The following is a 26,373-nucleotide window of genomic DNA, read 5'->3' as shown; positions in this document are numbered from 1 at the left end:
AGTCACATATCTGATAAGGGTCTACCATCCAAAATATATAAAGAACTCTTACAACTCAACAATTAAAAGACATTAAATAACCCACTTTAAAAATTGGTAAAGGATCTGAGTAGACAGCTCTCCAAAGAAGATATACAAATGGCCAATAAACACATAACAAGATGCTCAACATTATTAGCCAATAAGGAAATGCAAATCAAAACCAAAATGAGGTACCACTTTCACACTTACTAGGATGGCTATTATCAAAAAACAAAAAATAGGGGTTTCCCTGATGGTGCAGTGGTTAAGAATCCGCCTGCTGATGCAGGGGACATGGGTTCAAGCCCTGGTCCAGGAAGATCTCACATGCCGCGGAGCAACTGGGCTCATGCGCCACAACTACTGAGCCTGCGCTCTAGAGCCCACATGCCACAACTACTGAAACCCGCAAGCCTAGAGCCCACGCTCCACAACAAGGGAGGCCACTGCAATGAGAAGCCCATGCACCGTAAGAAGAGTAGGCCCCGCTTGACGCAACTAGAGAGAGCCCACGTGCTGCAACAAAGACCCAACACAGCCAAAAATAAAAATAAATAAATAAATAAATAACGTGTTGGTGAGGATGTGGAGAAACCGGAGCCCTTGTACACTGCTGGTGGGAAGAAAAAGTGGTTCAGCATTGTGGAAAACAGTCTGGTGGTTCTTCAGAAAGGTAAACATAAAATTACCATGTGACCCTGCAATTCCACTCATAGCTATATATCTCAAAGATATGAAAACAGGTACTTACAAATACACATACAATTGTTTATAGCAGTACTAATCACAACAGCCAAAAGGCAGAAACAATGCAAACATCCATCAACAGATAAACCGTTAAAGAAATTGTGGTATGGGTACATATATATACGTGTGTGTATGTGAGTGTGTGTGCGTGTATACACACACACATACATATATTGAGTTGGCCAAAAAATTTGTTTGGGTTTTCTGTAAGATCTTACAAAATACCCAAACGAACTTTTTGGCCAACTCAACACACACACACACACACACACACACACACACACACACACACACACACACACAATGAATATTACTCAACCATAAAAAGGAATGAAGTACTGATACGTAATGATACCAAAACATGGATGACCCCCAAAAACATTAGGCTAAGTGAAAGAAGCCACATACAAAGGATCACATGTTGTATGATTATATGCATATGAAATATCCATAATAGGTAAATCCATAGAGACAGAATGCAGAGTAGTGGTTGTCAGGGGCTGGGGGAAGGAGGGAATAAGGAGTGATTGCTTAATGGGTATGGGGTTTCCTTTCCGGGTATTGAAATGTTTTGGAACTACACAGAGGTGGTAGTTGCACAATATTGTGAATATTGTACTAAATGCCACTGAATTGTTCACTTTTAAATGGTTGATTTTATAGTATGTGAATTTCACCTCAGTTAAAAAAAGAACCGCAATGAGATACTTCCCACCCACTAGGATGGGTGTAATTTTTTTTTTAAGTTTTTCTAAACAAGTTTAGGTGGGGACGTAGATAGTGGAATGCTCATACATTGCTAGTGGGATTGTAAAATGGTGCAACTACCTTATTTGTAAAACAGTTTGGCAGTTTCTCAAAATGATAAACAGAGTTATCACATGACCCAGTAGTTTTATTCCTGGAGAACTGAAAACATATGCTCACAAAAAGAACTGTACACAAATGTTCATAGCATTATTCTTAATAGCCAAAAAATGGAAACGGCCTAAATGTCTATCAACTGATAAATGGATAAATGAAGTGTGTTATATTCATGCAATATTATTCAGCCAAAAGAAATGAAGTACTTATATACACTACAATATGGACAACCTCTGAAATCATCATGCTAGGAAGCCAGACCCAAAAGGCCACATACTGTTGATTCTATTTACATGACATGTCCAGAACAGACAAATCCACTGAGGTAGAAAGTAGAATCGTAGTTGCCAGAGGTGGGCAGGGGTAAATAGGGAGTGAATCCTAATGGGTACTAGGTTTCTTTTCAGGATGATAAAAAAGGTTCTAGAATAAGATAGTGGTGGTATTTGTGCAAACTTGTGAATATACTAAGAAATCACTAACTTGTATATTTTAAGAAGGTGAATTTATGGTACATTAATTATATCTCAATAATAAAAGGTACTAAAACAATCAGACGATCCACTAAAAATAAATGAACCTTGGACTACATCTTGAATGATATATAAAAATTAACTTGAAGTGGATCATAGACCTAATATTGAACGTAAAGCCAAAAAAGTTCTAGAGAATAAAGGAGAAAATCTATGTAATCTTACATTAGGCAAAAATTTCTTAGCTACAACACAAAAAGTATCATCCATAAAATTTGAAAAATTGATAAACTGGTAGAAAACTTTTTTTTTTTTTTTTTTTTCTTTTTTGCAGTACGTGGGCTTCTCACTGTTGTGGCCTCTCCCATTGTGGAGCACAGGCTCCGGATGCGCAGGCTCAGCGGCCATGGCTCACGGGCCCAGTCGCTCCACAGCATGTGGGATCCGCCCGGACCAGGGCACGAACCCGTGTCCCCTGCATCAGCAGGCGGACTCTCAACCATTGCGCCACCAGCGAAGCCCCAACTTCTGCTCTTTAAAAGAGGATGAAAAGGCATACTACAGAAGAAAAGTAGGTAAAGCACATATAAAATGTGTTTATATACAAATATTAATAACTATTACATGAGAATTAATATGACACTATATTACATGAGAATTAATATGACACTATTTTTAACGCTCTGAAAAATAAATGATAAGAAAACAAACTGAATTAAAAATGGTTAAAAGATTTGAAGAGACAGTTAAAGTTGTTGATGGCAAATAAGCAGATGAAAGGGTACTCAATATTACTAGTCACTGGAGAAAAGCAAAGTACACCACAATGACATACCCCTACACACCAATCAGAATGGCTGAAACTCAAAGAACTGACAATGCCAAGTGCTGGTGAGAGTGTAGAGAAACTGGAACTCATACATTCCTGGTAGGAATGCAAGATGGCACACATCCTTTGGAAGACAGTTGAACATAGATTTACTGTACGATCTAGAAGTCCAATTCCTGATACGTATCCAAGAGAAATAAAAATACATGTTCACATATGAACATTTATACAGGTTTGTTCATAACTGCCAAAATCTGGAAACAACCCAAATGTTCTTCAATTGGAAAATGGGTAAAGAAACTGTGATATAACAGAACATAAACTACTGATACATACAGTAACATGCATGAATCTCAAATCTCAAATGCTTTATGCTAAATAAAAGAAGCCAGACTTATAATGCTACATATTGTATGATACCATTTATATGATATCTGGAAAAGATATAACTACAGGGATAGAAAAACAGATCAGTGGTTGCCAGGGGATGGGGATGGAGGAAGAGGCTGATTACTAAAAGGCACAAGGGAACTTTCTGGGGTGATAGAAATGTTCTATATTTTGATTGTTGCGGTGGGGGTTATATGATTGTGTTTATCAAAGCTCACAGAATGGTACACTAAAAAAAGGGTGAATTTCACTCTAAATTATCACTCAATAAGCCTGACTTTAAGAAAACATAGCTTTACAATGAGTACACATGTAAAAAATAGCAACTTAGACCAAAACACGGAACTCTGTAGAAGCACTGTCATTTGGCTTAATAGAACCTCTCTAACCAGCAAGTATCTTTCAGCCCCATGAACATACACTTAGTCTACATTAAAACAAATGAAATCAGACAAGCAAAATAATAATTCCATGTTTTAATCACTAATAGCATTTGCCTTAGCCATGAAATATTCACGAGCATTTTAAAGCAAAAAGTATTAATGAATTTAATAGTATCCACCAACTTCCCAAATTTTAAAAAACATATCTGAGGCCACATTGACACCAGCAAAGTCCTTGCCACAGCAAGTCAGCTTCATTTAAAGATTGTTTGGGTGGACTGTTTTCAAATCACTAGATATGAGTGACTAAACCACAGAAGGTACCTGCCAGCTTAGTGAACTGTCTTTGAGCTCTAGCTCAGAATTTAGCTTTTCTTCTTCTCCCCAGTTCTTAAACTAAAAGTTCACATATATGGTACTAAGAATGCTATTCAGTTGAGCCAAGAAGCAGTCAAGGCTTGATGACTATACCCGACACCTGTTGCTGGGTTTATTGAATGGGGATGGGCTGATAGTCCTTGATGCTCCAGATATATTCTCTAGATGATAGTGATACATAATCTTTACCCTCTTCAAATTTTGAATTGCAAACAGCAATGTCTGAAAGATTTTTTTTGTTTGAATAAGGATTGTGTTTGTTTCTCTGGCCATTCTACCTTCATAGAACCCAGAAAGGGGTATCTCACAGATAAAGTGGCAAGTGCTAACAAGTTAGGAAGCTTAAATTAGTTTTTTTTTAAAAAAACAAAAAACCAAAACCACCACCAGCATCGTCAGCAATCATCCCTTTGCAGTCAGTCCACAGGCCCATTAGCTCACTCTCAGGGGACTCCCTGGCTAAACTACTCAGTGAACACTAGGGTCCGAGGCAGTGATGACTCACTGGCAAACACGAGATGCTCAACAAGCAAACGTTGCCCGGACGCAGCCTTATGCGGAAGTGACTGGAGTGCTCCAAGTGCATCCAGCTTCGTGGCTTCTCTATTCCCCCCACGTTTTGGTATTCAACAAAATAACCCATCTCCTCATTAAGATAAGCTGATACAGGAGGCAGCAATACAGAAGGAATTAAATATAATGACATAACAACAAATAAACTGTGGAATACCTTGCTTTTAGCTAATTCCTTTTCCAAGTTGCATTTTTCTTCTGCTATTTCGTTCTCGGTTTTATTAACCTGCCCAAGAGAAGGGGAAAAAAAGAAATGGGTCAATTTAAAAACAGCTGACAGGCTCTACTATAGCAGATACACCCTGCATGTCAATTAATACCTACACTGCAGAGATAGCACATCCTCTCGGAAAAGAGGCCACTCGGGGAGTCTCTGAGGCAGAGCAGACTTCACAAATAGCCCTGAAATTAGAGAGACACATCTGCATGTCAGACTCTGCTGCTTCCTTCCTAACTAGGAAGACAGGGCTGTTTCCCCTTACACTGTCCCACTCCTACTGGGAAAATCGAGTTTTAAATCTGACTCCTTAACTAACATGAGGATGTGTGAATGGTTAGTTAACATTCACTCAGGCGATATAAGGGTAACTCTCTGGCACAGTGCACTCACATGCTAAAAGACACAGATTAGCCACCCAAAGATTTCTTTCATGGGCAACTCAGACAAACTACATCTGGGTTGTTTTTCTTTCGCACTTACAATAAAATTTTAAAACAAGATCACCACCACAACCGGGAGGTAACATAAATCTGCCTCTACCTACCTCTCTCTGAAGTCCTTCTTTCTCCTCTAGCAGACAGGTCTTCTCTTGCATTGATGCTTCCAGTTCACCTCGCAATTTTGCAATAGTTGCTTCTAGCAGCTCTTTTTGCACAGCTGCCCTCTTCTCAGCATCCTGTGCTTTCTGGATACACTGGTTATGCTCAAGGACTAAATGGTCCCTGCAGGAAGAGAACAAGGAGATATGAAAGCTGAATGAGAGTTCTTCTTTAACAGAAGGACTTTAGTCTTTAACAGAAAGACTAAATGCTCTTTAGTAAATGCCTGAGAGCAGTTACCGAAATGTTCTAACAAAACTAGTTCCTTTAGGGCAGAGTTTATTTCTGTGACTGGCCCAGCAAATGCAGAATTAAACATTTTCATTAAAGATAAGAAATACAAATGCAAAAACAAAAGATGCAAAAGTTGCCCACAGTTTACTGACAGATGCATTTGGAGTTGTGTTTTCTCATTTTGAACAGTCTGTAGCTCACTTGTGATACCGGCATGGGCTGCATCCAGCAGTAGGTTTTGTTCTTGAAATGTCGGTGTCATCATTTTCTGTTCTTCCTGAGTGTTAGAAGCAATATTAAAAGTTGAGATGCCAGAAGTCATTTGACAGGGTATCACTTTAAACCACTGATCAAAGATACTGATACTTACAAAAGACAAATTTAATTTATATAAATAAAACCCCTTTTTAAAAGAATTTATCTTAATGTCCAGCTTGCTCTTTGTACCTACCCTGACCTGACCACAATTCTATCATTTTATAGCTCTTCTAGCCAACCATCAAGATGCATTATTTATGCAGCTTGCTGAAAAATTTATAAAACTCCTAACATGAAGAAATTTTTAGATACCATGTATAAAATAGACAACTGATAGGAACATACTGGACAGCACAGGGAACTCTACCTAATGCACTGTGGTAACCTAAATGGAAGGGAAGTCCAAGAGGGAGGGGATATCTGTATGTGTATGGCTGATTCATTCCGTTGTGCAGTGGAGGCTAACACAACATTGTAAAGCAACCATACTCCAAAAAAGATGTAAAAAAAACTATATTAAGTATATTTTGGTACTTTAAAATTTCAACACACTATATTTTAAAAAGTAAAACAATATCAGCGTATATAAAGTGAAATGATCGCTCCACCTCTATCTCCCCCGCATCTCTTCCAAATAATTCCATTCTCCAGGGACAATCATGTTTCATTGTTTAGTGTAAATTCTTTTGACAGTATCTGAAATTGCACTCAGATACTGCTACAGCAGAAGTCTATAACTGTTTTGCACAATTTTCTCTGGCTTACTTATCAAAACAGCATTTTTATGCACACCTCCTCTACCTACAATTTATAAAGCTTTTGTAAATATAGTACATATTAATAATTCTATTTCTAAACATATTTTAAAACACTTCTTTTTGAACAATATTTGATTGCAAGGTAAACTTTCACACCTTCATACTTGGTAAAATGGGATCTCACTTGTGTCATATTCCAAAGTTTTAAAATGTTGGTGAAAGTGTTACATACATAAGTCACATTATTCAGTCTACTAAATTGTAAGTTTCATGAAAGTAGGGACTTGTCTTGTTCACTGACATAATTCTACCTGGATCTAGCAACATACTTGCATGAGGTAAACACTAAATGCTTGCTGAATTAATAAAAAATACTTATTGAGTACCTGGTATGTGCAAAACACGCTTAGCCCTATGGGTAATAACAAAGATATGTAAGACAATGTCCTAGGAATGTAGTAGAGGAAATGAGCCATGCACATAAACTACTACTATAGAATGCAGAACAAGAGAAGCAACGTAACATAAATGACTAAAAACACTGAGTCTGGAGTCAAATCTAGATTTAAATCTGGCTCCACCCTATGCTAGCTGGGTGATTTGAGGCAAGTTGATTAACTTCTCTAAATCTTATTTTTATTATCTGTTTAACGAGGATGACAACTATCCCTTTACATAACAGCTGCTAAGATTAAAGGATGTAATACACATAAACTCCTTAGCACAATGCTTGGTATATAGTAAGTATGCTCAAAAAAAAAAAAGAGAGAGAGAGCCTTATTATTACAGCCTGTTTAGTGTCCTAGAAGTAGAAATTAAAAGACTAAACTGATTCTTTCTGATTGGAGTGATCAAGCTTCTGGGTGAAAGTGAGTCTTAAAGAATGAACACAATCTCAAACAGTTGAAAATGAAGTAAAGACCATTCTCAGCAGAGGGAACGGCATAAGCAAAATGGGAAAGTACAGGTCTTTGGGTAAAAGGTAAATACTTTAGGGTCAGTCATAAGTATTCTCCATGATTCTATCAATACTGGGACAGGTAATTACTTTTCCTAAAGTAATGATATTGGAGAAGAAACCATTAAGAAAGCACTGAGTGTAAGGCCAAATGACCCCTCTGATGAAAACAGAAAACAGCTAATTAAAAAATAAAATAATTCAGAAAAATCCTTGAAATTAATTGCTAAAATATTTTATGTATCCAGTTGGCTATTTGTATTTCCTGATCTCTTAGCCAAGGAGGCTTCCTGATGACTCTACCAGAAATTGACTAGTGTTAAAAATGAATACCTGCAGAATGGCTTGGTGGTCAGCAATGATTCTGGTAGTTTCCATTCTAACAGTCTGAAGCATTCTGTTCAGCTCTGAACACTTTCTAGTCAGTTGGTCATTCAAAACCTAAGACAAGATATACAGCAAATCACAGATCTCTCCAATAAATAAATCTTTTTACTTACGTATCATCATTTTTAACAATGGCATACATGTGAACCTAATTTATTCAATTTATTTAATTTATTAAATAACCTATTTATTTCACCATACATGTGAACCTAATTTATTTAACCTAATCCCAACTGATATTTCATTAGATTATAAAATACTTTCAAATATTTGGAGTCATCATCCTAAACAACCGTAAATTAAAAGGGGAAATTTGTTGATACAGTGGAGCAACTGAAGCATTTGGCAGTTTACCAATCTTCCATTCTTCATAATTGTGAATGCTGGTCAATTACAGCAAGACATCTACAGAATGGAATTTACAATGTAGATGCATGGCCAATGTTATAGAAATCCATTCTCAAAATTGGATGATGAGCTTTCAGAATTGTTCAGCTGATAACAAAATATCTAAGCTCCTTCACCACCAATTACAGTATTCAAAAAAGCAAACTACAGACGACTGTGCCATTTCCCAAGATTAACCTTCCAAAATAAAACAAAAAGCTTTTCTGTAACACATCTATCATACATGTAGTTTATAATTCTCTTGTCCTTTTGGTATTTTGAAATTTCTATTCCTGTGGAAAATATTTGTCTTAATTCTCAGTTATTTTTGCAAAGTATATTTGGTAAGGATCTTACGTTTTAATGTACAAACTCTTTAAGGATGGGGCAAATAACTCTGAAGGGTTAATAGAAAAAACACTCAAAAAACAGTAACAAGAAAGGAGAGATAACTTAAAGATTATCTGGACAGCATCACAAGTGGGACAGCATCATAAGACAGGAATACATTCAGGGGCATTTTAAACTTATAACCAGATGCACAAACTATTTATCAGGGAATACTTGGGGGTAAGACAGAGAAGAACTCTTGCTCCTTGAAAAGAAATAGCTCATTTTCTTTACAGCTAGATTGCTAGGCTCAAATTCCAACTGGGTCACCTACTAGGTTTTTAAAAAAAATTATTTTTGGCTGCGTTGGGTCTTCATCATTGCACGCTGGCTTTCTCTAGTTGTGGTGAGCAGGGGCTACTCTTCATTTCAGTGCGTGGGCCTCTCATTGCGGTGGCTTCTCTTGTTGCATAGCACGGGCTCTAGGTTTGAGGGCTTCAGTAGTTGTGGCATGCGGGCTCAGTAGTTGTGGCTCGCAGGCTCTAGAGAGCAGGCTCAGTAGTTGTGGCGCACGGGCTTAGCTGCTCCACGGCATGTGGGATCCTCCCGGGCCAGGGCTTGAACCCTGTTCCTTGCACTGGCAGGTGGATTCTTAACCACTGTGCCACCAGGGAAGCCCTAGCTATATTATTAAACCTCTCTGTGTATCAACTGTCTTATCTTTAAAATGGGAATAATAATAGTTCTAAAGAAGTCCTATTGAGAGGATTACAATTTGTTAGTAACATAAAGTGCTTAGAATTGTGCCATGACTGTAGTATGGATTCAATAAATGTTAACTACCATTTATAGTCAGAGTAGTAGTAGTTACTGTTATCATTATTTTACGAAAGATCACATTTTGTATTTTCTTTATCATAAAGACAGCATAACAACACTATGATCCTAACATTGAAGAAATAATCAAATTGTACTAACAAAAAGTTCTTTCAAACGATCAATACTATTTCCTTGGGCCCTATGAGAAATAACTCGGTTGCTCGCATGTGGTGACTCCTCTCCATATACAGGCATATACAGAAAACATCAGCTGAATTTGGAAACCACCATCCCACATAAAATGATTACACGTAACTCCAAAATCAGCAAGTATTTATTAAGGTTCCTACTGTGCTTTGCCATAGAAGATACAAAGAAAGTATAAGATAGCCCTTGGCAATGAACTGCTTAGAGTTTCATACGGGGAAATAAAAGGTATACATTTAGCGAGTAAATTAGAAAGCAAACAAGGCAAAGTTTAAACTAGTGCATGGTTTAGCAGTATATCTCAAATACCTATGTATCACAGGAATTTAGAGGATGAAATGGGAAATGTAGTTAATTTGATGATGTTTCACAAATGAAGTAAATCTTATGCAAATAAAAATTTTGGATGATGGCAATGGTATGAATTCACGTAACCAGGATTCATCTTTGTTCTTTAACTGAACAAAATCAACATCTAAACACTAGAGAAATGGGAAGATTTACCTGTGCTTTTTCTGATGCTTCATGAAGGGATATTATTTCAGACCTCAAATATGCACTTTCTTCATGTTCCTTGTTGAAAGACATCTGTATATTCTACAGGAAAAAAAAAAAAGAATTTCTCTTTTTCTACATGTAAGAGCTATTACATGTATCTCTATCAAAATACCTGTTCTGTATTGTGGCTAGTACCAGTTCAAGTTCTAATATACATAGGTAAGTGTCTTACAAAGGATTTTTTAAAATCTTGATATATCCAACTCCCAAACGTCTCTTAATTTATAAATGATTTATCAAAGTTATTTATTAAAAGTATTCTCATACTGGGACTCCAATTAGAAAGAATTTGCCTAAAAACAAACCTTGATATTTACCTAGTATCCTTATGTCAAAAAAATTCTACTCTCTAAGATGAAATATTTTTAGTTTATGTTACATACATATTTCTTCCTATTAGCAGTATGAGCTTATTATTTCAAAGAAACACATGCAAGGATCTTTTAAAATTATAAGTAGGGGAAGAGATTTTCATCAAGGAATACCTGAGGGTGGAACAGAAGAAAGCACCTTTGTTCTGTGAAAAAAAATGTTCTCTTTGAGATGAGGGAAAGGTGATAGGGAAGTGAGTTGTGGGCTGGGTTTTACCTCATAGGTACTTAGTCAAATGGGGAAGAGCAAAGTCTAAGTCCTCTCCCTCCAGAGAGAGAACCACTTTTCTAGCCTTCCAGAAGAAGCATCTCAAGAAAAGTTAACATCATATAACATCTACACCATGAGATTGATTTAGAAATGTCTTAAGATATAAAAGTAGTAACATTTATTCTATTTTTTAGTTTTTATTGTGGTAAAATACACATAACAAAATTTATCATTTTAACCATTTTTAAGTCTTTTTAATGAAATGTCTTTCTTATTGAAGTATAGTTGATTTATAATATCGTGTTAGTTTCAGGTGTACAGCACAGCGATTCAGTTATATATAATAATACTATTAATATTATATAGTATATACAAATATACATTATATTATTATATAATTACATATAATAACATGTATTCTTTTTCAGATTCATTTCCCCTGTAGGGGAAAAGGGCGGGGAAGGATAAATTAGGAGGTTGGGATTAACATATACACACTACTATATATAGAATAGATAACCAGCAAGGGCCTACTGTATAGCACGATACTCATTTTAACTATTTCTAAGAGTTCAGTTCACTTAAAACTATTTAAGTGTTAAGTGTTAAATTCAGTGAGAGTAAGTACATACATTCATGTTGTTGATAAACCATCACCAAAAATAGTTAATATTTCTTACATTTCATAGAAAAAGCTTCACAACAATTCATTTGCAATAGGTATAAAATGCAAATAGGTCTCATTAGTTTTGCCAATTCACCTTTTTCCAAACTATAATAATCTGCATGAAATGATTTATTTCTAATACCCAGTTGACAACACTTCTGGATATACACTCATTTACACTGAAACTTTTTTTTTAGATATTCAAGAAGTATTTATTTATGTGTCTATTTACAGGCACTCTGCTTGGAGCTGGCAAGACAGTGGTAGGCAAAACTGATGTGGTCCCTGCCTTCTGGGAGTTTACAGTCTGGTTTGGAGACCAACATGAAACAAACAAACAGAAATAAATATATAGAAGTGAGCTTATTTCCTTCCATCTAATCTCTCCGGAAGAAAGGATTGTAGTATCTCTTGTAAATTCCACAGGAGGAAACATTACTTTGAATCTCCTATGTTAGCATCACAAGGTTTGAAGAAATGGATAATATAATAAAGGATTTTATTTATTGTGTGTGTGTTAGTTTCTGCTTTATAACAAAGTGAATCAGTTATACATATACATGTTCCCATATCTCCTCCCTCTTGTGTCTCCCTCCCTCCCACCCTCCTTATCCCACCCCTCTAGGTGGTCACAAAGCACCAAGCTGATCTCCCTGTGCCATGCGGCTGCTTCCCACTAGCTATCCACCCTACATTTGGTAGTGTATATATGTCCATGCCACTCTCTCACTTCGTCACAGCTTACCCTTCCCCCTACCCATATCCTCAAGTCCATGCTCTAGTAGGTCTGTGATTTTTTCCCATCCTATTCCTAGTCTCTTCATGACATTTTTTTTCCTTAGATTCCATATATATGTGTTAGCATACGGTATTTGTTTTTCTCCTTCTGACTTACTACACTCTGTATGACAGACTCCAGGTCTATCCACCTCACTACAAATAACTCAGTTTCATTTCTTTTTATGGCTGAATAATATTCCATTGTATATATGTGCCCCATCTCCTTTATCCATTCATCTGTCGATGGACACTTAGGTTGCTTCGATGTCCTGCCTATTGTAAATCGAGCTGCAATGAACATTTGGGTACATGACGCTTTTTGAATTATGGTTTTTCTCAAGGTATATGCCCAATAGTGGGATTGCTGGGTCGTACGGTAGTTCTATTTGTAGTTTTTTAAGGAACCTCCATACTGTTCTCCATAGTGGCCGTATCAATTTACATTCCCACCAGCAGTGCAAGAGTGTTCCCTTTTCTCCACACCCTCTCCAGCATTTATTGTCTCTAGATTTTTTGATGATGGCCATTCTGACAGGTGTGAGATGATATTTCATTGTAGTTTTGATTTGCATTTATCTAATGATTAATGATATTGAGTATTCTTTCATATGTTTGTTGGCAATGTGTATATCTTCTTTGGAGAAATGTCTATTTAGGTCTTCTGCCCATTTTTGGATTGGGTTATTTTTTTGTTATTGAGCTGCATGAGCTGCTTGCAAATTTTGGAGATTAATCCTTTGTCAGTTGCTTCATTTGAAAATATTTTCTCCCATTCTGAGGGTTGTCTTTTGGTTTTGTTTATGGTTTCCTTTGCTATGCAAATGTTTTTAAGTTTCATTAGGTCTCATTTATTTTTGACCCACCTCCTAGAGAAATGGAAATAAAAACAAAAATAAACAAATGGGACCTAATGAAACTTTTTTAAATAAAGATTTTAGGAGAATCAGAAGGACTATAAACCAACATGAGTGAGGAAATACTATTTAGTGAAGAGTTGAAAGAAAAACTCTGTACTCAAAACCTACCTTATTTTCTTCTACCAACTTGGAAGTGAGGTCCTCTCCAGAAACTAAAAACAAAAAGAGTCCACACAACTATGATGATAATAACTTACAACTACATTGAAATCACATGGTATTTTCCCTGAGAAACTATGATTTAAAAAAAATTTGTTTTACTCTATATTTTGCAGAAATAAGGAGAATGCAAGTATTTCTATCATATTTTTATAGACTGGAAACTAAATCATGAAATTATCAAGAAACTAGTCCACAGTCACGGACAATGGTAAATGAGGTCACATTTTACTCAATGCGCAGATGATGATGAGTCCGAGGGATTTCAACCAGGGAGGCACACAATCAAAAAGGTCAAAAAGCCTTTTGTTAGATTACTCTGACAAAGGCTCAATAAAGACAGGGAGATCAGTTTAGTAGCGGTGGCAGTAACCCAAGTGTAAAACAATGAGAGCTGGCTCTGAGGTAATGATGCGGAAGGAAAAGACTTGTGTAAAGCAAGCAGGGAGAGTTGTCAGGACTTGGTGACTGACCGGTGGCGTAAAGGCAATAGATGAGTCAAGGAAAATATATAGTGTACAGACCTGGACAGTGGGAGTGGTTGGTGGATTCTAACAGGGAATTCAGGGCAAGGAGCAGGTTTGGGGGATGTAATGAGTAAAAATGACTGCAACACTTAAGCTTTCATCATGTGTTTTGAGGTATCTGCAAAGCATCTAAATATAGATGATTAGTTGGCAGTAAGATACCATCTGGAGCTCAGGAGGATGATTTGGTGTGGGAAAAAAAAAAAAAAGATTTGAAACCACTCAGAATATGTATATACAGTGAAAATAAAACCAAAGGCAGAAATAGGAGAACAGTTTGGCACTGTATACTAGTAGCCAAGAGATGTAAACTTTTCTGAGGTTAATGTTTGGCTTCATAGAAAATTCATAAAGATCTATTAGTTTTGTTTCACTTAAAAATTCTAAAGCCAGAAAATTATAAAACACATAAAAACTCACATTTTATTTATGATATACTCAGAAAAACTGTACTTCTTGAAAATGAGTCCAAGACTCATTTTCAATAAATTCTAATTTAACTTATGTTAAGGATCAAAAAGATAAACTACATGATCTATTTTGAAAATTCCACTAATCAAAGAAAGACTAAAAGGGGAATGTTTATCCTACGGAGAACAATTTAATCACTTTAATTAATGTATGTGTAATACACACACAGAATGTTTATTGCTAATAAATAAAACAATTATTAAGTACACTTTAAAATTCATTGAAGCAAATATCTAAAGGCATTCCTTTTATTAATCTAGTTAGAATAACTATTTGTACCTTAAAGTAACAAAACTGCATGCATGTCAAGCATCTATTATTCAATATGAAGCATATAGCTGGTATTCAGATAGGCTTCCTTTTTTATGTTAATTTGAATTACTGTTATTCGAATCTCAATGTTTTTAATGGTCTTCCATATGTTCTTACAAAATTCAAAAATAAAGCATGAACCCATTAAGAAAGTAACATTTTTAAAAAATCACTTAATCAGAAGGACAACTAATATAATAGAAAGATCTGTGTTTTAGTCCCAGCTATGCCATTTACTGTGGGTCCTTCACTATAGATCTTCTGCTCTTTCTGTAGAATGGGGTGTATTTTCTTATCTTTCTCACAAGTTTGCTGTAAGGCTCAAATGGGATAATGTGGTAGTACAATAAAATGTAACATGTATTTTTGTAGGCATGCAGTCACAGGAAGACAGAAAATCATTCAGGGGCATCATCAGTGAGAACTTCACGGAATAATTCATTACTCAACAACTATATGGAAAAAGAATACTTTCTGCTAAAAGCAGTAAGTAAAAGCGTTGAATGGATTACCCTTTATGGTTTTGGTTTTTTTTTAAATTTTCATTTCCCTTTTGGTATTTCCTGTCCTCATTACAGCCACAGAGCAGGGAAGCCACAGTGGCAAGAACACTGGGTTTGGAGTTAGAAGATCCAAGTTGAGGCCTCACTTCACCATTTATTCATTTTGTAACTTTAGGAATTACAGATAGTTTTGTGTATTACATGAGATAATGTATGTGAAAGCCCCGTGTAAACCATGAGGTGTTATTCATGCATAAGGCACTGCACTGGAACTCTGTGTGACCTCTATAGTGAGATCTACCTGAAAACTGCTGTTACAATTATATATTAACAAACAGTAGTCTGATAAGGGCTGTTGGGTTGGAAGAAGCATGTCTCTGAGTGACCTGGGATCAAGTCTAGACACTTCCATTTCCTAGCTCTGTCACCTTTCAGGACTCTTTTTTTAAAAACACATGTTTTTTCCTCCTCAAACGAGTAGTTAATCTAACCTCTCTCTATGGTACCTTACCACTATCCATTTCTACAAATACAAGTCGATCAAAATAGATTGATAACCTGAAGAATGGAGAGTCTGACATGACAAATGGTTAGAATCAGTAGGATAGCAAGGATTAATGACCTCATTTCCTTATTCACATTCTATTATCCAATATTCGATCTAGATTGATAGAACCCAAATGTTCCCAAGTCCGCAGTTAAATAAACCTGAAAAAAATCCACGTAAGTTTACAATTAAGAGGGTCAAATTCTATTTTATTACCAACATTCTCTGTCTTTCTCAGTGCCACAGATAAAAAGGAAATCAGCACTTTTTTACATTCAGGTCTGTGGGAAATACCAGTAACACTGGCCACTTCGAGATTTGGAATCTTAAGAGTTTTCGCATGAAATCTCAAAAAACGAACAAAAGTGTAATTTCTAGCATCTGTTTTCATACCTAGATCAGACTTGAGCTGTGACGTAGCGGTCTCCAACTCTCCCTTCTGTTGTCGCTCCCGTGCCAGTAGTTCTTGGGTGGTCTGAATAGAACTGCGTAGGGCAATGCAGTTTTGCTGCAAAATTTGCACCTGAAATCGTATGAGAAAAACTCCTTTTCTGTAAGGTAAAGATTTCTACTAAGCTCACTTATAGCACAGGCGTAAGGCAGATTTTTCTGATCTTAATGTTCCTGGAGGAAGAAGCGGTGTTTATGTGTTACAGTTAAAGATCGCAACAGAGTGCAGTGTCTTACAGCAGGGCTGTCCAGGAGGACTTTCTGTGCACTCTTCAACAGCACTCAAAATGTGGCCAGAGTGAGTGAGGAACTGAATCTTTAATTTAATTTTAACAAATAAAATTAATTTTTATTTAAATAGCCACATGTGGCTAGTGCCTACTACACTGGCAGTATAAAGTATAGCAATAAAGGATCATTTGCAAATTCTTTAAGTAGAATCCTCTTTATAATTCCATTGGGAAGGACAGCGCTCGTTAAAATAATAAAAATGATGTAATCTAATAATAGGTATTATGATTTGAAACGACTAATTGCCTTGGTACTTAGAATTTAAAATATTCTAAATTACATACAGATATTTCAAATGACGACTTTGATGAAAGCAAAAATATTATGCTAAAATAAATGAGACTTGAAAACAGCAATGTAAACACATTCCTGATTATTTGACTTATTCCTTGCTTCTAATGTCAGCTGAGTTTAATCTTTCTTTTCTATGCACGTCATATACCATACATATAACATAAGACTAGGTCAGTGCCTTCCAAAATCAATTCTTGTGACAGAGATTATATGGTGTAGAGGGAAGGATTCCCTCCCAGGAGCTCAGAGTTCACTTCTGTAAAGCCTGAGACAAAATAACCTCTCCGTCCTTAGCTCCCTCATTCATACATTAAGAGCGCTGGACTAAATGGCGTCAGCGTCCTCTCTTATTTTGCACTAAAACTTTTTAAATTGTAGTAAGAATGTTAATAGAGGAATACTAAAGCATTTAATAAATCTAGGCGGAGATCTCCTTCCTCCTCACAGAGACATCAGAAATACATCTACACGTGGAACGTCTCCTATAGAACACCCACCAAACGCTGGCAGAAGACCTCAGACCTCCCAAAAGACAAGAAACTCCCCACATACCTGGGCAAAAGAAAAAAGAATAAACAGACAAAGAATAGGGACAGGACCTACACCAGTGGGAGGGAGCCGTGAAGGAGGAAAGACTCCCACACACTAGAAGCCCATTCGCGGGCAGAGACTGCGGGTGGCGGAGGGGGAAGCTCCGGAGCCGCGGAGGACAGCTCAGCCACAGGGTGCGGAGGGCAAAGTGGGGATATTCCAACAGAGGATCGGTGCCGACCGGCACTCACCAGCCCGAGAGGCTTGTCTGCTCACTCGCCGGGGCGGGCGGGGCCTGGAGCTGAGGCTCGGGCTTCAGTCGGATCCCAGGGAAAGGTCTGGAGTTGGCAGAGTGAAAACAGCCTGAAGGTGTACTGCTCCACGACTGGCCGGGAGGGAGTCCGGTTGAAGTCCGGAGCTGCCGAAGAGGCAAGAGACCTTTTCTTCCCTCTTTGCTTCCTGGGCGCGAGGAGAGGGGATTAAGCGCGCCGCTTAAAGGAGCCCCAGAAACGGGCGCAAGCCGCGGCTGTCAGAACAAACAGTAGAGACGGGTGTGGGACGCTAAGGTTGCTGCTGCCGCCACCAAGAGGCCTGTGTGTGAGCACAGGTCACTCTCCACACCGGCCCTCCCGGGAGCCAGTGCAGCCCGCCACTGCCGGGGTCCCGGGATTCAGGGACAGTTTCCCTGGGAGAGCACGCGGCGCGCCTTGGGCCTGTGCAGCGTCACGTCGGCCTCTGCCGCCGCGGACTCGCCCCGCACCCATGCCACTCCCTCCCCCTAGGCTGAGTGAGCCGGAGCCCCCGAATCAACTGCTCCTTTAACATTGTCCTGTCTGAGAGAAGGGCAGACGCCCTCGGACGACCTACACACAGAGGCGGGACCAAGTCCAAAGCTGAACCCCAGGAGCTCTGCGAACAGAGAGGAGAGGGGGAGGTCTCTCCCAGCAGCCTCAGAAGCGGCGGATTAAAGCTCCACAATCAACTTGTAGTGCCCTGCATCTGTGGAAAACCTGAATAGACAACGAATCATCCCAAGTTGAGGAGGTGGACTTTGGGAGCAAGATATACTATTATTTTCCCCTTTTTTTCTTTTTGTGTGTGTATGTGTGTGCTGCTGTGTGAGATTTTGTCTGTATAGATTTGCTTTCACCATTTGTCCTAGGGTTAGACCGACCCGTTCTTCTGTTTTTTTTTTTAATAGAAATTTTTCTTCCTAATAATTATTTTTTATTTTAATAACTGTACTTTATCCTACTTTGTCTTCTCCCTTTCTTTCTTCCTTCCTTTCTTCCCTCCTTCCCTCCCCCCTTCTTTACTCCCTTCCTTCCTCCCTTCCTCTTGTCCTTCCTCCCTTTCTTCCTCTCCACCTTCCTTCCTTCCTTTCTTGCTTTCTTCCTTCCTTCATTTCTTCCTTCCTTCCCTCCCTCCCTCCTTCCTTCCTTCCTTTTCTTTCCTTTCTATTTTTTCTCCCTTTTATTCTGAGCCGTGTGGATTAAAGGCTCTTGGCGCCCCAGCCAGGCACCAGGGCTGTGTCTCTGAGGTGGGAGAACCAACCTCAAGACACTAGTCCACAAGAGACCTCCCAGCTCCACGTAATATCAGACGGCGAGAATCTCCCAGAGATCTCCATCTCAACACCAAGACCCAGCTTCACTCAAGGACCAGCAATGAACAGTGCTGGACACCCTATCCCCAACAAAGAGCAAGACAGGTCTACAGCCCCATCCATTAGCAGAGAGGCTGCCTAAAATCATAATAAGGCTACCAACATCCCCAAACACACCACCAGACGTGGACCTGCCCAGCAGAAAGACAAGATCCAGCCTCATCCACCAAAACAGAGGCACGAGTCCCCCCAACCAGGGAAGCTACTCAACCCACTGAACCAACCTTAGCCACTGGGGACAGCCACCAAAAACAACGGGAACTACGAACCTGCAGCGTGCAAAAAGGAGACCCCAAACACAGTAAGATAAGCGAAATGAGAAGACAGAAAAACACACAACAGATGAAGGAGCAAGATAAAAACACACCAGACCTAACAAATGAAGAGGAAATAGGCAGTCTACCTGAAAAAGAATTCAGAAGAATGATAGTAAAGAGGATTCAAAATCTTGGAAATAGAATAGACAAATTGCAAGAAACAGTTAACAAGGACCTAGAAGAAATAAAGAGGAAGCAAGCAACGATGAGCAACACAATAAATAAAATGAAAAGGACTCTAGATGGGATCAATAGCAGAATAACTGAGGCAGAAGGACGGATAAGTGACCTGGAAGATAAAATAGTGGAAATAACTACTGCAGAGCAGAAGAAAGAAAAAAGAATGAAAAGAACTGAGGATAGTCTCAGAGACTTCTGGGACAACATTAAACGCACCAACATTCGAATTATAGGGGTCCCAGAAGAAGAAGAGAAAAAGAAAGGGACTGAGAAAATATTTGAAGAGATTATAGTTGAAAACTTCCCTAATATAGGAAAGGAAATAGTCAATCAAGTCCAGGAAGCACACAGAGTCCCATACAGGATAAACCCAAAGAGAAAACGCCAAGACACATAATAATCAAACTGTCAAAAATTAAATACAAAGAAAACATATTAAAAGCAGCAAGGGAAAAACAACAAATAACACACAAGGGAATCCCCATAAGGTTAACAGCTGATCTTTCATCAGAAACTCTACAAGCCAGAAGGGAGTGGCAGGACATATTAAAAGGGATGAAGGAAAAAAACCTACAACCAAGATTACTCTACCCAGCAAGGATCTCATTCAGATTTGATGGAGAAATAAAACCTTTACAGACAAGCAAAAGCTGAGAGACATCAGCACCACCAAACCAGCTCTACAACAAATGCTAAAGGAACTTCTCTAGGCAAGAAACACAAGAGAAGGAAAAAACCTACAAGAACAACCCGAAACAATTAAGTAAATGGTAATAGGAACATACATATCGATAATTACCTTAAATGTAAATGGATTAAATGCTCCCACCAAAAGACACAGACTGGCTGAATGGATACAAAAACAAGACCCATATATATGCTGTCTACAAGAGACCCACTTCAAACCTAGGGACACATACAGACTGAAAGTAAGGGGATGGAAAAAGATATTCCATGCAAATGGAAATCAGAAGAAAGCTGGAGTAGCAATTCTCATATCAGACAAAATAGACTTTAAAATAAAGACTATTACAAGAGACAAAGAAGGACACTACATAATGATCAAGGGATCGATCCATGAAGAAAATATAACAATTGTAAATATTTATGCACCCAACATAGGAGCACCTCAATAAATAAGGCAAATACTAACAGCCTTAAAAGGGGAAATCGACAGTAACACAATTATAGTAGGGGACTTTAACACCCCACTTTCACCAATGGACAGATCATCCAAAATGAAAATAAATAAGGAAACACAAGCTTTAAATGATACATTACACAAGATGGACTTAACTGATATTTATAGGACATTCCATCCAAAAACAACAGAATACACATTTTTCTCAAGTGCTCATGGAACATTCTCCAGGATCGATCATATATTGGGTCACAAATCTAGCCTTGGCAAATTTAAGAAAATTGAAATCGTATCAAGTATCTTTTCCGACCACAATGCTATGAGACTAGATATCAATTACAGGAAAAGATCTGTAAAAAATACAAACACTTGGAGGCTAAACAATACACTACTTAATAACGAAGTGATCACTGAAGAAATCAAAGAGGAAATCAAAAAATACTTAGAAACAAATGACAATGGAGACACGACGACCCAAAACCTATGGGATACAGCAAAAGCAGTTCTAAGAGGCAAGTCTATAGCAATACAATCATACCTTAACAAACAGGAAACATCTCGAATAAACAACCTAACTTTGCACTTAAAGCAGTTAGAGAAAGAAGAACAAAAAAACCCGAAATTTAGCAGAAAGAAAGAAATCATAAAGATCAGATCAGAAATAAATGAAAAAGAAATGAAGGAAACAATAGCAAAGATCAATAAAACTAAAAGCTGGTTCTTTGAGAAGATCAACAAAATTGATAAACCATTAGCCAGAGTCATCAAGAATAAAAGGGAGAAGACTCAAATCAATAGAATTAGAAATGAAAAAGGAGATGTAACAACTGACACTGCAGAAATACAAAAGATTATTAGAGATTACTACAATCAACTGTATGCCAATAAAATGGACAACCTGGAAGAAATGGACAAATTCTTGGAAATGCACAACCTTCCGAGACTGAACCAGGAAGAAATAGAAAATATGAACAGACCAATCACAAGCACTGAAATTGAAACTGTGATTAAAAATCTTCCAACAACAAAAGCCCAGGACCAGATGCCTTCACAGGCGAATTCTATCAAACACTTAGAGAAGAGCTAACACCTATCCTTCTCAAACTCTTCCAAAAGATAGCAGAGGGAGGATCACTCCCAAACTCATTCTATGAGGCCACCATCACCCTGATTCCAAAACCAAAGACGTCACAAAGAAAGAAAACTACAGGCCAATATCACTGATGAACATAGATGCAAAAATCCTCAACGAAATATTAGCAAACAGAATCCAACAGCATATTAAAAGGATCATACACCGTGATCAAGTGGGGTTTATTCCAGGAATGCAAGGATTCTTCAATATATGCAAATCAATCAACGTGATACACCATATCAACAAACTGAAGGAGAAAAACCATATGATCATCTCAATAGATGCAGAGAAAGCTTTTGACAAAATTCAACACTCATTTATGATAAAAACCCTGCAGAAGGTAGGCATAGAGGGAACTTTCCTCAACATAATAAAGGCCATATATGACAAACCCACAGCTAGCATCATTCTCAATGGTGAAAAACTGAAACCATTTCCACTAAGATCAGGAACAAGACAAGGTGGCCCACTCTCACCACTCTTATGCAACATGGTTTTGGAAGTTCTAGCCACAGCAATCAGAGAAGAAAAGGAAATAAAAGGAATCCAAATAGGAAAAGAAGTACTAAAGCTGTCACAGTTTGCAGATGACATGATACTATACATAGAGAATCCTAAGGATGCTACCAGAAAACTACTAGAGCTAATCAATGAATTTGGTAAAGTTGCAGGATACAAAATTAATGCACAGAAATCTCTGGCATTCTTATACACTAATGATGAAAAATCTGAGAGGGAAATTAAGAAAACACTCCCATTTACCATTGCAACAAAAAGAATAAAATATCTAGGAATAAACTTACCTAAGGAGACAAAAGACTTGTATGCAGAAAACTATAAGACACTGATGAAAGAAATTAAAGATGATACACATAGGTGGAGAAATATACCATGTTCTTGGATTGGAAGAATCAACATTGTGAAAATGACTCTACAACCCAAAGCAATCTACAGATTCAATGCTATCCCTATCAAATTACCACTGGCATTTTTTACAGAACTAGAACAAAAAATTTCACAATTTGTATGGAAACACAAAAGACCCCGAATAGCCAGAGCAATCTTGAGAACGAAAAATGGAGCTGGAGGAATTAGGCTCCCTGACTTCAGACTCTACTACAAGGCTACAGTAATCAAGACAGTATGGTACTGGCACAAAAAGAGAAATATAGATCAATGGAACAGGATAGAAAGCCCAGAGATAAACCCACACACATATGGGCACCTTATCTTTGATAAAGGAGGGAAGGATATACAGTGGAGAAAAGACAGCCTCTTCAATAAGTGGTGCTGGGAAAACTGGACAGCTACCTGTAAAAGTATGAAATTAGAACACTCCCTAACACCACACACAAAAATAAACTCAAAATGGGTTAAAGACCTAAATGTAAGGCCAGACACTATCAAACTCTTAGAGGAAAACATAGGCAGAACACTCTACGACATAAATCACAGCAAGATCGTTTTTGACCCACCTCCTAGAGAAATGGAAATAAAAACAAAAATAAACAAATGGGACCTAATGAAACTTAAAAGCTTTTGCACACCAAAGGATACCAAAAACAAGACCAAAAGACAACTCTCAGAATGGGAGAAAATATTTGCAAATGAAGCAACTGATAAAGGATTAATCTCCAAAATTTATAAGCAACTCATGCAGCTCAATAACAAAAAAACAAACAACCCAATCCAAAAATGGGCAGAAGAACTAAATAGACATTTCTCCAAAGAAGATATACAGATTGCTAACAAACACATGAAAGAATGCTCAACATCATTAATCATTAGAGAAATGCAAATCAAAACTACAATGAGATATCATCTCACACCGGTCAGATTGGCCATCATCAAAAACTCTAGAAACAATAAATGCTGGAGAGGGTGTGGAGAAAAGGGAACCCTCTTGCACTGCTGGTGGGAATGTAAATTGATACAGCCACTATGGAGAACAGTATGGAGGTTCCTTAAAAAACTACAAATAGAACTAACATACGACCCAGCAATCCCACTACTGGGCATATACCCTGAGCAAACCATAATTCAAAAAGCGTCATGTACCCAAATGTTCATTGCAGCTCGATTTACAATAGGCAGGACATGGAAGCAACCTAAGTGTCCATCAACAGATGAATGGATAAAGAAGATGTGGCACATATATACAATGGAATATTACTCAGCCATAAGAAGAAATGAAACTGAGTTATTTATAATGAGGTGGATAGACCTGGAGTCTGTCATACAGAGTGAACTAAGTCAGAAGGAGAAAAACAAATACCATATGCTAACACATATATATAGACTCTAAGGGGAAAAAAAAAATGTCATGAAGAGATTAGTGGTAGGATGGGAATAAAACACAGACTTACTAGAGCATGGACTTGAGGATATGGGGAGGGGGAAGGGTAAGCTGTGACGAAGTGAGGGAGTGGCAGGGACATATATACACTACCAAATGTAGGGTGGATAGCTAGTGGGAAGCAGCCGCATGGCACAGGGAGATCAGCTCGGTGCTTTGTGACCACCTAGAGGGGTGGGATAGGGAGGGTGGGAGAGAGGGTGACGCAAGTGGGAAGAGATATGGGAACATATGTATATGTATAACTGATTCACTTTGTTGTAAAGGAAAAACTAACACACTACTGTAAAACAGTTATACTCCAATAAAGATGTTTAAAAAAAAAATTTGGCGGAAATAAGCAAAACTATAGGTTTGTAAGTAAAACATTAGCTTTTCCCTTTTGGTTTCACTCTCCCAACATAAACAAGGAGAGAAAATCTCTCTACCTGTTTCCGTTCCACCTCCACTGTTGATCCCATTTCTTGTATTTTGAGTAGCACGGCTGATCCAGATGTCTCAAGAGATTCCCTTCAGTGCTTCTCTTGACACAGCTGTCTCCTTAGCTATAGAGCAACACTGCAGTTAGGCAAGACCAAGGTAACTTCATAGCAGTTTAACAAAGATCAAAGTCACCATGAAAAGTTTACCTGACATGCCATCTCACCCCCATTCTTCGTTCATTTATGGCTACTCAGAAACATGCTTTTGTTTCTCCCGAACGGACAATCTTCTAAGAAATGCAGAGTCAAATTTGTTATCCTCATCTTCCTACTGTGTAAGTCTGTTTTCCAAACTGTGGGTCAAGACGCATTAGTAAGTTGCAAGAGGCACTTGAAAGAGGGGGGAGAAAAGAATAGAAAGAAAATATCAGAGCACATAGCAAGTAGTAAGGAAGGGTAAGTACTGCTTCATCAAATGTTTGTGTATATGCATGTATGGTGTTGCAGTGTAAAATATGTCTTACAATGTATTGCTGTCAAAAACAAGTTTGAAAAACACGAATATGTCTTACTATATGTATTTTCCGTATTTTTCTATTTTCTAACTTTATTTTTAAACTATTTTCCTGTATTTTGATTTCTTCACCTATATATATATATATGTATATAGGAATTTTTTTCATGTATTGGAAATTAAAGATCAAACAAATAATGAAGTAGTTGTTAAGCAGCAGACAAAAACAACACTCAAGAATTTGGGTACACTGACCTTATTTCTATCAACAAATGACTATAAAATGAGTCAGATAAAGATACAAAGAAGGTTAAGAGCCTCTTTTATCATGAAGAAATTCTTTCCAATTTAAATGGGAACTGAAAAATGCTGTTGCTTTTATGAACTGACATTAAATTGAAAGAAATTCTTTTTAAATTTATTTACTTATTTATTTTTGGCTGCATTGGGTCTTCGTTGCTGCGCCTGGGCTTTTTCTAGTTGCGGTGAGTGGGGGCTACTCTTCGTTGCGGTGCATGGGTTTCTTGTTGTGGTGGCTTCTCTTGCTGTGGAGCACGGGCTCTAGGTGAGCGGGCTTCAGTAGTTGTGGGGCACGGGCTTAGCTGCCCCGCAGCTTGTGGGATCTTCCCAGACCAGGGCTCGAACCCATGTCCCCTGTATTGGCAGGCAAATTCTTAACCACTGCGCCACGAGGGAAGTCCCAGAAATTCTATTTTTAAACCCCAGTAAAGATGACGTAAGAGTACACTTTATAACTCTTCTCTACATTGTACATATGTACTTTATATGTGTTTTCTTGAAGGATGATATATTAAACAATTTTTAAGAAGTTTTTAAAAAGTGAAATGTTGACATGGAATAGTTACAAGATAGCCCGTTTGGGAACTGTTCTATGATTTTCTTAACCATACACCTAACATTGAACATTTGGATATTTCCAGTGTTTTGCTATTCTAAATACTGTTCTGCTGAACATGCTTGTGAATAAATCTTTCATTGAATTTCTGATTCTTTCCTTGGGATAAATCCTACAAAAGGAATCACCAGCTTAAAGGTATAAACATTTTTTAGACTTTTGATACATTTTGTAATTCTCCTTCCAATTTTACCTTATCAGTAGTATTTGAATACATCTCATCAGCACTACAGATTATCACTTTCTTAAATCTTTGCTAATAAATGAAAAACACCACCTTAATAGTTTTGCATTTCTTTGGTTCCTAGTGAGAGTAAACATT

General features: G+C 37.7%; 1 protein-coding gene across 1 annotated transcript in view; it reads right to left on the bottom strand.

Annotated features, from left to right (window-relative positions):
- The window catches only part of LOC131750422 (coiled-coil domain-containing protein 150-like), an 83,923-nt gene that overhangs the window by 43,384 nt on the left and 14,166 nt on the right, over window positions 1-26,373 (bottom strand). The window contains 8 exon segments of the mRNA XM_067026489.1: window positions 4,816-4,884; window positions 5,423-5,600; window positions 5,864-5,988; window positions 8,019-8,126; window positions 10,320-10,412; window positions 13,428-13,471; window positions 16,232-16,361; window positions 24,628-24,744. Of these exon segments, the coding sequence (XP_066882590.1) occupies window positions 4,816-4,884; window positions 5,423-5,600; window positions 5,864-5,988; window positions 8,019-8,126; window positions 10,320-10,412; window positions 13,428-13,471; window positions 16,232-16,361; window positions 24,628-24,744 (864 nt within the window).

Source organism: Kogia breviceps, chromosome 2 (assembly GCF_026419965.1).
Source record: "Kogia breviceps isolate mKogBre1 chromosome 2, mKogBre1 haplotype 1, whole genome shotgun sequence".
Classification (NCBI taxonomy): Eukaryota; Metazoa; Chordata; class Mammalia; order Artiodactyla; family Physeteridae; genus Kogia; species Kogia breviceps.
This window is presented reverse-complemented; position numbering and strand designations above follow the sequence as displayed.